Consider the following 15195-nt stretch of genomic DNA (forward strand, 5'->3'; position numbering starts at 1 on the left):
CAGAAGCAAAACGGTAGAACCGATCCTAAATACTTTTCTAGGATCATTATCTTTAGTAGCTTGTGCATCTAAACTGAAATTTCGAGGAAAATCGAATATGGCGTCACAAAAAGTTGGAGGACAACCCCTACAAACATAATGAACTACCGCTCTTTTTCCTTCTCACAACCTTACTCACGGCGTCAAAATGTAAACCGATCCAAAATCCACTGCGAGCTTATCGGACAACCAAATAACATGTTAAATCTCGTAGATACAAAAAGTTCGTGGGCAGCTTTCCACAAGGATAGGTCATTTATAGCCGTAATAAGAAGGTTCATTTTTCTTATTCTAATTCGCTTCTGAATCTATCCTTTCTTTTTTTTTTATCGTTAAACAGATGTCATTAGTAGAACCATCTTTACATGGATCATCGCTATCCTTGTTCTTTCCTTTAGGACGCTTAAAAGTGGGAGGTGGAAAAAGGATCCATGATTGCAGAGTCCTTCTACACACTCATCAGCCGTGACTGATACTGGTCATTACCTTCGTGATAGTATAATGCTAGAGTGGCCGCCTATTAAATTTAGGTAAGGTGATCTAAATTCATAACATTCAGTTTCTTGTTGAAAGCTAGCCGTCTGGAACGGCGCTTAACGGCGATAATGCCGGACATAGAAACTGGCAACTACATGAATCTGCTTCACGCTTAGGGCGTAGATACGCTTCATAACGTGATAAGGGCCCAAGCCTCTGAAGTAACGAAATATTAATCTGAATAGTGACCATTAGTTATTTTAAATTTTAATTTTTCAATGGCGTTTAACAATACAATAAATCTAATTCTAAATCTTAATAATCTTCGCTACTATGGCCCAGGTCTGTAATCGGGTAAGGTTACTAAAAGTAACAGGATTATTTATTTTTCCTTTTTTACATGGTGACCGTATGTCAAACAAGCGAGAAAGATCGTAGACTAACTTGCCTGAAAGAAGTAGAGTTTACGATTACACAATAGATATATTTTTTTTACAAAATAAACAAATTCAATTAAAAGGATTAAAAGGATTACGTTTTTACTTTGTCCACGTAATTTTTATACGCTGTCAATACAGGAAACATTTTCTAAATGCGAAATGAGACATTTTCATTAAAGATTTACTAGGAAAAGTTCAAATTTTAATTTGAAAGAGGTACAAGCGTTCTGCGCTCGAGTCTTTCACAGTCGGGTTCGTTATGATGATGTCATTAAAATATACAAGGCAATATTAAGTCGCGCAATTAACTTATCGATGACCTACTGGAAAACTGCGGGCGTACCTTGACTTTAATGGATAGGTGGTGAAACTGCCATAGTCCTATGCGTCCATTAGTCAAGAGCTCCTTCAAACCTTTATTCAATTGGCGACAAGCTTTCCTGGAATCAATGAGCTCAAAATAGAATCTCGCGTTAAGGGTAGTAAACCTCCCCGTAGCGGTATGTAATTGATCGCGAATCAAGCGCAATTTACCTTTGATACTATATGTTTTCTTGAACCGTACAGGTAGGTAAACCTATGGGCGCTTCGAAAAATAGACGGAGAAGCCGCTGATTTCCATCGTGACGAACCCTAAACCTTGTTACAATGTCCTTATCTGGGATCGAAGGTAGCAAGAGATCTATTCTGACTTGTGTTTGCATATCTTTGTGTTATTCGAGAATTTCGTCCGGTGTCATCTGCGCTTGCGTGCGCTTTCCGACAATGAGCCTGCCAGGTTGAGGATTGTTATTGGAGTGATTCACTCCCAGCAGATTGATATTGAGCATTTTCGAACTGAGCAGTCTTAGATGGTTTCTATGTTTTGAGTTTTACGTTCGCTATTGCCGTTAGTCATTCTATCAGGAGGCTGGCTCCCACAAGATTAGCGTGCAAATACGCTACCTGCCAAGCTATCACGGGAACAGTCTTAGATGGTCTATAGTCCAGTAGTATATCATTGGCAGATATCAGTTGATAATGCGTGCGTCGTAGCGTTAATTCTCTAAGCCAATTATAGTCCGTGGGTTATGCTAACAATAGTTAGGTCATAGACGATGATACATTTGAGGCACAGCGGTGGATTGACCTCTATCTCACAAAATATCCCGCGTGACGACTCACTGCTGTTGTTAGATACAGTATAGCCGGTCATAATGAAGAATTTTTCACTTCGTTCTTGTTTGCCCGTTTCATCGTTTCCCTGATTTCTCAGTCAGCGAGGGCTTTTGGCAGCTCTCAACTTCTATACAAATAAAAGAAATTTTGCTGATAAACGCAGATGATAAAATGACCGGTAATCGGCGCCCCAATGTGAAAATAGACTCGGCAATAACTAGTTGTGCTGTAGGTCAATTATTCATTGAAGACCCTAATGATTGCGGAATTTTCCAAGATTAAGCAGTTATTATTAAAACTTCATATGGAAAACTTATGAACCTTCATTTGAGATCGTGCAACGTAACTAGACAAGTTGCATTTTAACTCGTTGTCTATAACGTTGTTCATCTTGCCATGTTATCTATTACGGCGTCATATCGCATTTCATCTAAGCGTATTGCATGGACTTACCCTAACTGTTAAGTAACTACCTATAAACAAGAAAGTCTACCATTCATATGCCATACGAAAGCGCCTTTATGCTTCAGATTGAACCATTAGCTCTGGGTTCGCTATTATTATTATTTTCATAAAAATATCATATAATTAAAGCAAGAAATTATTTTATTTGCATTTTAACTCCACCATAATTTTTACTCTAATTAATTACCCTTCCTAAGTTGATGGAATAAGTTAGATTAGATAGGTAGATAGATTAAATTATTGAAGTAGCTTCTTCAATGTTTCTCATCATGTACGCAGAATAAAGAATTTGCTTTGTTTTACTTTACGTATAGGTTTTTCTCGTCCTTAGCCGACTCTGGAGTGCCTGAAATATTTCGCAGTATCCGGCCTGGAATCTTCGCGACCTCCCTGCTACCAGAAGGGGCGCGCCTGAACTCTACTACATAAATGTATTACATATAACAGTTATTAATTGGAAGGCTTTTCAGTATCTTGCAGATCGAATCCTTCTCTGGCTAATTGTTAACGTCCATCGTTTGCCTTAGTGCGGCTGAATAGCATAGTCAGAGGTTAGCGGTTCTAAAATAATCTATTGCAAATTCGTTCGTGAGACATCTCGAATAGCTAGCGATAGGTTTTCAAGGCCCTGTGGTAATGCCAACAAAAAAGTAAGCAACGGTTAACCTGTTTCACTTCACAGCCACTAAAATGTACCGTGTTCCTTTTTTACCACTCTCAGTGTCTCACTCTACGTCAACGGATCCCTGGGATCACCGTCTTAGTGACAACATCGAAAACTTGCTATCAATAAAAATTTAAATGAATTTAACGAAAAAATTAAGAAGGACTGTCTTATAGCCTGAAGCAAATTGTGTGGCCGACCGACAAGGCGCAAAGTTGCTATTGTCTTCCTTTAATGTGTACTTTTGGAGTACTTTAAAATCTTGCTGTCTCCGGTGGATGAGTTTAAATTAAAAAAAATTAGCTTTTTAGTGTTATTAATTAGTTTATTATACTTCTTGGTATAGAATCACACAACTGCGTATGCTTTTAGGATGCTTATAACGCGGCTATTGCACATCCGTGTTGAGTGTGGCAGGGCAGAAGTTATTTGACAGATATATATATATGTGTATATAAAAAAAACAGAACCTGTTAATAAAATATTGTTCCTATTTGGTGAGCTAAGACGATCTATGTATTATTTAATACAACGCTTAACGAGGCCATCACGCATACGGATGGATTCAGAAGAAATCGAAAGTCAACATTTATTTATTACGCTCTTTACGTCATATTTCAATATACTGTACAGCTATTTAAAATGTACGTGAAATTGTTAAGATTACATTATACTTGATTTGAGATATCCTCTGCTTTGTTGGGGCTCTAAGGTGACTATTTGATCGGCCAGCAATAAGCACGCTGGGCACAAGCCCGTTCAATTCAAATGTGATTTTTGCTACTGTACTTGGATGCTACTTGGATGAGCGAAGCAAATCAATCCATTTATCGTATTGAAATCTTCAACAGGATCCTACGTTGCCAAAATAGTTTTTCCAATTAAAAAAAGTCCAATGCTTACGTCAGCAATAGGCAGCTAGTATCACTTGCAGAACGGTAAGCTGTGTACTTGCGTATACAAATAATACCCTCTAGGGCATTGAAAAAAAAATTGATTTTAGTCTGCCGTCTATCAGAGGGGCCACCGATGGCAACCAGGCGTCCTCGACTGGGGAGAGGATGCTCAAGAGAGGATTGCCCCTCGCGTGGACACGAGTCTGCGCAATAAGATAACATTGAGTGCCGCCAGTGGCATAGCGCTAACGAAAGTCCCGATGTGCGAGAACTCCCCTTGGTATAATAAGCGACGAGTTTCTGCAAATGATCAAGAGACCGTATCGTATCCAGCCGCCGACGTCGGACCGGATCCGATCGTACTGGAGAATCGATTGCTCCATCACTATTTAACCGGTGTTGGCAGAACATTTCTAATTGTATTATAGATGTATCAAGTGTGTCAGCGCGCTTTTTTCTGGCTTTAACCCAGTTGTATCACGATATGTGAATGTGAAGTGTTGTTAAATTCTGAGATAGTCAACACACGGCGCTGCTGTTTACGAACTTCAAAGCTTTGTCTGCTTAAAGTTTCAACTGGAAGAGAATAAGCGTTAACGGTAAGATTAACGGAAAGCAAGAATTACTTTATAATCCGCCTTTTGCTTCCTTTCTATTGCAGCTATAAAAGCCTGTTGTATAAAGAAAAAAGCTGTTATGGCTTCTAGTTCAACTCACGATTTTTACTATTGCCCAACTATCACAGACCTGCTAGGCCTAACTTATCCGTTGGAACGGTGGCCCTCTATACACATTGAGCCTACGGATCACAAACGTGTGAAACTTAGCCCCCGGACCGCTATACTACTTTCTAAGGCTACGATAATTTGCGGACGATTAGACGGGCGGACAATGAACGCTTTCGGCCAATGGCTGGCGTCGTTTTCCTTAGCGTTGTGCTCAAGGTTATGCGCTATGTGCGCGCGCCATCTCATTTATGAGCGCCATTAGTGGTGCTCTTGTTGGTTCCGCTTTGTCTGTCTGTTCGTCCGTCCGTCCATCCGGCCATTCGTTTGTGCGTCTGTCCATCCAGTGCTGCATGCACTGTAATCTTTTAGAAAATGCTAAGCTGACGGAAACCGACGTAATATTTTGGTTGGTTTATAGGCGCTATCAGTAGAGTGACGGTATTGCTAAGTGCTTTTCTGAATGACCCGCAGGTGAATGACTGCTGGCTTCCGATGAGCTGTAACCTTGGCGGTGTTTTGAAGCAAGCACGGGTTTCTGTGTGATCAACTTCTTCTACGGGGGTTGATCGTACAAAAATCGTAATTAGATTTTTTTTTATCCTTCAAGTCGGCTTGGAAACGTTGGTCACGATGAGCGTAGAGACGGCGCCCGTGGCAAAGGTCTGGTGGATGTCGTTGGCGACAGATATCAATGTGAGTAAAGCTGTAAATAGTGCAAAGGTTTATACTGATGATTATTGTTATTATTATTAGGATTATTATTATAAGGCTTTGAGAATACTTAAACAATTCCAGTGATGTCAGTGGAAAGTCGATGTTTACTTGCCATTTTAAGGAGGCAAATTTCACTTGACAAGCAGAACAGCCTAAATGCTTTCTCGATTAGCCTTTTAAAAATAAATAATTAGGTGGTAGAATAATTCGTCAGATCGATGGAGAGACTTTTCTACTGAAACCTAACCTTTGAAAAAGGCCTAGCAACGCGCCCTGATCATCAATTCGTTGATAAAATCTTCTAGCTCGACCATTTGTCGTCGTAGTTAAGTATGCACTAGCGCCTTTGCAGTGTAATACTGGTATTGTTGTTTCGCGCAATCAGCTTGTGAAACCCCCGAACGAAGGGTGAAGGAAATTTTTCGCAAAATACGGTTTGACTGATGTCTTAACTGCACGTGACTAACATACGTCCAGGTGGCCTGACAACATTGCTGACAACTATCAGATAGAAGTTCGCTTCAATATAGAGCAGCTTACAATGTGTCGGTTTTTTTGAATCGAGCTTCCTGTAAGTTATTTGGTGATGGCCCAGTTAAACTTCGACGTTAGCGGACTCAGTATCAACGTTAGACGGCTCTAGGTAATTCATTCCTGACCTATTTTAAATAATCTCTATTAAGGTGCCTTGGCCAGTGGCGTACCTGGATATTTAGGCCGGCCCATGGTGATATCGCACCATTTCAAATGGCGTATTTCTCGTTAATAACACTTATTATTACTGTAATAGTTAAATTGGTTTCATCGGTTGAACTACCAACCAACCCAAGGCGTTACGCGTTGTTTTGATCTGTGTCCATGAGTTTCGAGTATAATGATTAGTAGACATCGAACCTCACGGTACCAGAAGAGTTCTTATATGTGCATGCTTCCCGGTTTACTTCATGTTAAGTAATTTCTCAAGGCAGATCATTGTAAGCTACTGAGGAAAATAATAACATAAAGAAAGGCATTTTGTTTATCCTCTACATGCATTTAGTAACGCAATTAATTAGATGTGTCAACCTTACTCAATGCTACCACGAGGAAAATTGCCTTAAGGGCGTATGTAATTTCCATCTTGCTTCTTTTGTGAAAGACATGTCAAACACGTTCGGCTATGAGATAAACTACTGGGATATAGTTCCCGTCCAAATCATTAATACTGAAGGTTAGATATTCCGCTTAGAGCCTTGTTAATAAGTTGAGCAACGTTTGTATCGCAGCTATGGAACACTAACGAAATCTCATCAGATCGTAAAGCGGTGTTTCACGCTCGACCTGATCATGTCAGATAGCATATAGTAATACATAAAACGGGAAAAATAATGTATCTGCGCTTTCGGTCCTTAATAATATGACAAATGGATATCGGACAAGACTTTTCGATAAAAAATCTTACTGCTAAGAGACTTTCGCCTTCCCCTGTATAAAATAGGCTAAATAGAGACATATACTAGTGTCAGGCAATTCTGGTCGTCTTATTCTCTTGTCACTGGCCAGGCTAGTCCAGAGCGAGGAGGCGTTGGGCCGCATGAACGTCGATTTGTATATGGAACACATTAATTTAATAACAGAACAGCTGATTTATGTAACAAACATCGACAGATAACCAGCGAATGGGATGGTTTGGTTGATCGAGGTGCTTTTACTTGAGACGAAGATCCTATTTTTTTTTTAATGAACAAATACTATCTGATACTATATGCCATTAGAACTTTGCCGCGTCTGTCCCCTAGAGCAGTGAACGTCTTCTCCAATTGAAGTGGGGGGCAAGCTTCACACACTGAGATACCAAAGCCATCACACCTAAATCGTACTCAATATATACCCTGTGGTACGAATTGAGACAGCTATTACGAGCAAAGTCATCATCTATCAATTTGCAAAATATATTGAATTGTCTCTTATTGTTTTCCACGTATTTTAGAAGGAGGCTACGTTCTTGACACGCACTCATGTATTCGTTAATATATTGCCGCTTTCTGCATAATCTGATTACAAGGGAACCCGTCGTAGCATATCTTTAATTCTCAGCCGGTTATCAGTGACAATGACTAGAGCTAGTACGACTATGTGCTGTGATATAATAATAATAATGATGCAGAATTTTCTGACACAACACGCAGTAACAAACAGCCGCTGAGCAGATATTGGCAGGAGAGAAGGGCAGTTTTTCTGGTCTTATATATCTGATCTGGCGATAAACGAGCGATAGATGTAGAAAAAAAGGCCCACAAATCTAGTGAGTCCTAACGACACAATCTGTTTCGGCAAAATAACAGTGAGGCAAGACGGTTTCAATGAAGAAATATCCAAAATATAGGGAAAGCTATATATAATTAGTTAAGCCTAAATTCGGCGATGTTTTAACGAGCACTCTGCGTTTATGTGTAATAAACTTGCATATGCTGTCATATCCTCATGGAAATCGTCGTCGGTAATCTCATACAGTAGAAACTAAGTATTTTCTTGGTGTTTTAAACACTTTTACATACATTATTTATGCGTAAAATGTCGAGGTGCATTGCAGTCGCTCCAAGTACACCCTGATGTAACCGCCGACCTAGCTTTCTCCCTGAAGTTTTTATCGCCGTTACTTTAATAGCCAGGCATTATATAGACTACTTTTGCATAGCGACAAGCTAGCACATGTCGCTGCTGTCCTCTTGTGAGCTTCGAGGTCTTCCGCTCGAAAAGGTGTAGGCTTTTCGAGCACGTTTTTAGAAAATCGAAACATGTGGATATTTAAATCGCATAAAGGTGAACGTTACAACTGAACTTGATGGTAATATTAAAGTAGCTGACCCTAAAATGGGTAAGGGGGCACCTTAACTAAGTTATGGTGAATGCCGATGCTTTCTGTTTGGACTACTATATACCCCTGTAATTTTTTTCTATGTTCAATATTGCAAAGTAAATGTGTCAAGGATAAACAATGCTCTCAGAATCCAGTTTGCTATTTGCCAGAATCAGTTTGCTAATTGGCCGTTTGGTGGGTTTAGTCTAAGTGAAAGGTATTGCAAACGCCTAAAATATTTGATGTCCTGTGCAAATCTGCCGCTTTCGTCGTAATCGTGAGTGATTATGGGTTTTGAGAAAATGAAACAATCAAAGCCCTTTGAAGTTAGACCGAAAGTGGAAGCCCAATTCCGGTTGGGGGTAAGCATTGTCTTGTGAAATCGTCCAGGTTAGTAAAAAGTGAATCATCCATAAAATGATTAGTAGTGCTTCAAATGCAATATCTGAAGTTAGCAGCTTGTGCGCGAAAGTTCAGTTGGGCATCGCTTAAGTAATCTTTCAAATAGGCTTTTCTTTTTAGTTACCTTACTTTATACTCGTATTCCTTTAAAAAACTGAAAGGATTAAATAATGGTTACTTCCTGCATGATCTCTGGGAGATCAGGCAGTTCCATTATGTTTCCGTGATGAGGCAGTGGTAAAAAGTTTGTATGAAACGTAGGGACGCGTGGTGGTCTAGGGTTGGGATTAAATACGGGTACACTTTGTGTCGTGCTGGTAGGAGACAGTTTTTTTGCCTAAGGCGGATGTTATAGCCAAACACCCAACAGGGGGCCCATTATGAACCGCTGTAGACATGTCTGTGCCGTGAATACAATAAGGCAACTTCTTTTTTGATAAACGTAAGGTAATGCCGCATGTTAAGCGGTTCCCCAACCCGGTGCCATGGGAGGAAAAAGCAGCTATCGAATTACGTGAAACCCCGGAACGTCGTAGAGCTGCGCTTGAAAAATTTCAACGAAAACTTGAAGAGATCACAGAATTCAAGCCATACATGGAACAGCAATTTCTCCTCGGATTTTTGCGCACTCGAAAGTTCGATGTGGACAGCGCCGTAAAAGCGTACAAGAAGTTCTTCAAGATGCGGACGTACAACCCGGCCAAGTATTTCCCTATGGGTCAAGGAACCCTAGAACTACATAGGCACTACAGTTTCGGCTCGCTTACGGCCCTCAGTCGACGCAATCCTATCGATAACACGATGGTGCTCATTCTTCGAGTTGGCGAATGGACCCCGGAGTCGGGATTCGATCTTTCTGATCTCTTCACTCCGGTAGCCGTTGTGTTGCTTGCGTACGGAATGGATGATGCCACACAGGTGAGAATAGTTCCTGATCTTAGTGCGTAGTCTCATTATGATATTGTGCTGAAGATATGAGACCTGAGTCAGCGTAGAAAGATGTCGCATGAAGAGAAAGTTCGGATTAAAATATATGTCAGGCATCAACTTATGCGAATAGTTTGTGTTCGAGATTCAACTATCCAAACGCTTTTCAATTTTGGAAGGCCGCAAAGGATAGAGTAGTCCAGTACTACTTGACGAGCATAAGTTCTAAACCGGAAAGGCATGTACGGTGGTTTTTTTTCATCATTTTCATTAACTGGATTACACAGGTAAATGGAGTTCGATTTATTTTGGACTTACGCGACCTTTGTTTAGGCCATCTAAAATACTTTCCGTTCAGCGCGATTCAGGTGAGTTATCTATAAATGGTGACAATATGCGTTCACTTTATCTATCTATCCACATCATTCATGTTAGACAGAGACAGATAAGTACACAGGTTCCGTCGTATCGCAGTTTTGATTATTTATTCACGAATTTCTCCCTAGATACTCTCTCATTCATGTACACGTAGATGTGCTCACAGTAGTGCTATTTTGTGAACTCGAGTCGAAATCATTATGATCGTATTGTTTTTCCGTCGAAAATAGTTGGTCAACTTAATTGTTACTTTCAGGCATTAGTCGAAGTCGTACAAGGCGCTTTTCCTGTCCGTTTTAAAGGGTTTCACATTTTGGAGAACAGCATTGTATTTAATTATCTGTACCTCATGACGAAGCCATTTCTCTCACGAAAAATAAAGAAACGGATTCTGGTGCATGGCAACGATGTCCGTCGTCTGCATGAACATATTTGCCCGTCTATATTGCCTGAGGTAAATCTGTATTTTGTTATATAAAAAAAGATCAATTGAATCACTTGATGGAAAGGATGAAAACGTAAAGGGTTCACTAGCATACAACACGACGAAAATGATCAGCTTTAGCTATTTCTCTATCATTCCATATATACAAATACTTCTATTAAGATATTGAAATTAGACAAGTTATAACTCAGGCATCATTCAGTAGGTAAGATGGTAAGCAACCCAATAGGTTTGAAAAAATGTATCCCTATTGCTTATTTACATCTCTGTCAGATACCTATAGAAGCTGACCGTATCCCATTAATATGTTTCTTTGATTCCTTGTGTCAGTATGAAGCACATGTCATCGTTGGCGTCCGAATGGCGATTACATCTATTAAGCCATTGCCATGTGTATAAAAATAGTAAACAAAGCTTCCTACACCACATAAAGGCTCTTAAGTCACCGAAGCCGATCTATATTTAATTTGGTATGAACTAAAGGTCAAAGAACTGTTTAGGTTAAATAGAACTGATGTAGAATATTTATGATGAACATATCAAGTATCTGTTCTGTTTGTTGTTAGGAGTACGATGGTCTCGATGGGCCATTCCGTTGGCGGCATTTCGTCGAACCCCTTGATGAGATTCACGACAAAGTGGTCGACTTCAGCCATCACGGGTACAATGTGCTCTGAGAAAAAAACTAAACTCTGGTGCAGAATTCAAGAAATCTCTACATGCTGCCAGTGGGCGAAAAGCACAAAACTGCTTGTTAAGCTTCAAATAATTAAGAACTAACATAACACGTTTCACACAATAGAAGAAGTCCAACTGATCGATTACAAAGTTTAAGTAATTCTTGTTGTAGAAATCACGAGCAACACTATTAGCAATAACACTCTTTCTCGACATACGACAGCGTGTTCAGAACGTATCATTGTCTCAGATGAAAAACCGGAGCCCGCCAAATTTTAAAAAAAGTACCATTATGAAGAAGTCGTTCGCAGCGCTAAAGGGTTCGCATATGTAGGGTTTCATAATACTCAATACAGGTAGCAAGGAAATTATAATATACGTTATGGAGTAAAATGAAGACATCAGGCAGAAATTGATATATATATATATACTGTCCTGAGAGCTACTGACGAGTTTTACCATGCCCATTTGCACTTGTTCATGAAACAGCTACAAAGGAAACATATTTTGTTTTCGGAAAGTGGTATAAATGTACAGATAGATATAACGTGTTACCAATATATGCGCCGGCTAAACCACGAACCATTTTAACAACAGTGTAAAAGGCTGGTACAACTTGTCCTTAGCACTAATACATAAAAGCGATCATAACTGCCAATATAGTATACTTATCTCATCTCATTATATATACCAAAACATGTTTATTGTCAAATATATAATACTAGATTATATTAAAAATACCGTATTACTACCACTTCTAACCACAGCTTTTATCTGGCACTCTAGCAGAAAAAAAAAAAGAGTCGAACGTTCGCCTCACATGACAGAACAAAACCAGATTTACAAGAGGTAGCTAGCCAAGTATTACAACTTGATCGCGCTATTGTCACTTGTACGAACTCGCGTGCGTGCGTGCGTGCGTGCGTGTGTGTTTGTGTGTGTACGTTTTTATATGAGTCAGATCGTTCTGTGTGTGAGTATCTGGGTAACGAACCTGTGAACTGTGATATTTGTTTTTCAAATTGACAAAAGCACGGTCTAACATATTCTTCTAGACAGGCGAGAAAAGTTATGGTGATAGAATTTGACTGCCACTGGCAACCACAAGCCATTACATCTTCTCATACCCGCGACATAACTAAAAGGAAACAGGGCTAAACGTATGTCGAAAGCTTAAGCGCCACTGTCACCAAGAGGAAGTTGGCTGCACGTGACAACGTACGTGTTAATTAAGGTGGAACTAAAACTGTTCAGTTAATCTGCCTCCCGTTTAACCTAAGAAAACCAATCCAATATTATGGAATGTAGCAATGTGAATGCAAAATGGAGAGCGTTTGCCTTTTCTGATGATTGCCAGTGCCCAAATATACAACAATGACATTTTTCCTGTAAAAACATCAACAAAAGGAAATGGTTAATATAAATAAAACTACATTATATAATAATTACGTGTGTTTTTATGATATTGTATTAAAACAATTGCCATCTATCTGCTATGCAAAAGGACAAATGTCTATAAGTGGGTCTATCAAAAGAACGTAATCGTTTGTAAAATCCTACTTTTTATTTACTTTATTTAGAAAAAGTTTACCAAATGAACGGGATGTGAGATTCATTGTTCGTTTCTAGGCTCGTCTTCTGATCAGTCTTATATGAATGAGAAATAATCTTATGGAAGTAATAGAGCTGGATGCTTTTGTATTTCTCCTTGATTTGAGGAGCTGCCGTTTTGAGTCGAGCTATAGAACAATATGATCAGAGCAGGCAGCAAACGGTCTATAAGGCTGATTTTTAACGCCTTGGTTTGTTCTTCACGTAGAGTTGCGCCCCCATGCCCTTAATCGTCATAAAACGATGCTGCGCTAATCATCTTATCTTAGTAAGCTAGAATAATCTTAAAGGGCATAATTCCATAAGGGCGAAAGCGTATCTCAGTTTTTACCGCTGCAAGGGATATGTAAGTGCCCTATGATGAGGCGATGGAGATCACCTAATCCACAGAAATTGCCAAAGACTGTTAGGTACGCACGCTGTACGCTATACCTCTGTAGCTGACCCGCATAAAAATCCAACCTCGTTAAATCAAAAAAAAAAAAGAAAAGTAACCGTAAAACTTTCTCCAGTCGACATTGTATTTATAAAAATGTTGTTCTTCCACAAGAGGTGGGCCGCTGTGTGCGAGCTCGGTTGGTCACAACGTTGACACTAATGGTAGGTGGACAAATCGACAACGTCTGGTATATGAGTATCATCAACTGCGAGCAGCGAATAATTCATAATCTTTTAGAAATCAAAAAACGTGGCATAGTTTTCATTGTATCAGAGCATCTGCAATATGTTAAAATGAAGATGCTGCATTTGAGAAACTGAGTTGCTAATGGCCGGCTTATGGGCGTCTGGAATTGTTGGTACTGTTGAAAATAAATTCCAGTTTAGCTAGCGACAATTGCTTATTTCGGTACAGACTGTAACATGGTAGAAAATGGGCTTCTGTAACCAAGGGCCACTGTTACATTCTCGATCATACATATTTGTGAAATGCGTTCCTCAAGTAGAATTGAGAAAATTTTCACAAATAAACAATCACTGGATCGACTAAATGGGTAGTTCTTACGACACCAAATGTCGGGTTCGGCAAGCCCAGTTCGCGTTCGAAGGATATGTACATCGGATTTCGATGTACCTGGGCCACCAGGTATCTCTAAATTTAGTAGACAAGCGCGTTACCCGCTATGCCATTACGAGGATGACGGTACATCAATTAAAATCGAGTTTTCATGCAACGTCTGTCAGTTCTTTCAAGACCCTTTCAAATGTAGTTGCATAACCGTCTATCAAATCTTACCAAAGGATACGTTGTCGGGACCGTTTTTATACCTGTACAGCTCCAGAGTCACATGTCTGAGGTAATATGGACGCGTCGCCTCGGGGCTGGTGTCATTTGATTAAAAGGTACTAAAATGGTTATAGTGCTCTCGCTCAAGCTGAAGATGAAATCCTTTGAGGCGAAGGAGAGCGAAACTTCTGCAAAGAGAGCCGAAACTGCTGCTCGGGACCACAGGAGAAGGATTTGTTGTTTATGGTCAAGGTGCGTTATTGGAAAAACGGCTCAAAGATTACGTTGTCGCTTTTACTGTGTAAGAAATGCTTTTCTGGTAATAGGGTCTACCGATTACAGAAAAAGTTAATCCCGAATAGCTTGACGTCTATTGCAAAAGCGTTTTAAACAACTCGCATAAAATTGGCAAGAAGAAAGGTCTGAGGTTTGACGGTACCACCAAAACTGATCAAAATTATCGCGTTTCTATTTGCGACGCTTTACAGAAGCGCAACGACGTTGAGCCGTTAGTCCCGAGTGACAAAAAATGGATCAATAATGTGTAACAATAATAAAAGATAAAAGAACAATTTGCTTCAAGATTCAGTGTGACATTAAAATTGCGCTTGATGTGATTGAGAAGCGGTCGTGCACGAGTTACTGCCGCCCTCCAAAACAATTAGTTTGGGTCTCTGCTATTGAGAATTAACAAGATCATATCAAGCCATTGGAACAGATCGACAAGAAGGCGTCGTCTCTCACCACCACATGCATCTTCAACTACTTCGCAAAAATTCAGACAAATGTAATGTTCGAATGCCTTCACTGTACATCGCGGATCACCATCGTCATCATCATCTGTCTTGATCTGTGCCTGATTTCCGTAACGCTCTTAATTTAGTTTCAAGGGAGAGATGAAGCAAATTACTCACTGCAGCTTTTCGCCCGAAAAGCCCAGAAATTCTGTCTTGATGGAACGATGGCACCGTCAGAAAATAGTCACAAGTGGCCATTGATCAAAGTGGCCTATATTAAACCATGTAATATTTCCTTAAAATGAGCAAAATACTTACCTCGCTTCTAGTTTGAAAGCGGTCAGTACTTCTTTGACAACTCGATAGCACTGT

The 15195-nt window shown here is 39.8% G+C and overlaps 1 protein-coding gene across 1 annotated transcript; it reads left to right on the forward strand.

Moving 5' to 3' along the window:
* Positions 1–4378: 4378 nt before the first annotated feature.
* Positions 4379–12695, forward strand: LOC111264348 (alpha-tocopherol transfer protein). The gene is made up of 6 exons (XM_022840159.2): positions 4379–4738; positions 5339–5560; positions 9270–9740; positions 10037–10117; positions 10384–10581; positions 11139–12695. Exons 2-6 carry the CDS (start codon positions 5498–5500, stop codon positions 11247–11249), a joined length of 924 nt encoding a protein of 307 aa, XP_022695894.1. The 5' UTR covers positions 4379–4738; positions 5339–5497; the 3' UTR covers positions 11250–12695.
* The last annotated feature ends 2500 nt before the right edge of the window (positions 12696–15195 follow it).

This window comes from Varroa jacobsoni, unplaced genomic scaffold, assembly GCF_002532875.2.
Source record: "Varroa jacobsoni isolate VJ856 unplaced genomic scaffold, vjacob_1.0 scaffold_849, whole genome shotgun sequence".
NCBI lineage: Eukaryota > Metazoa > Arthropoda > Arachnida > Mesostigmata > Varroidae > Varroa > Varroa jacobsoni.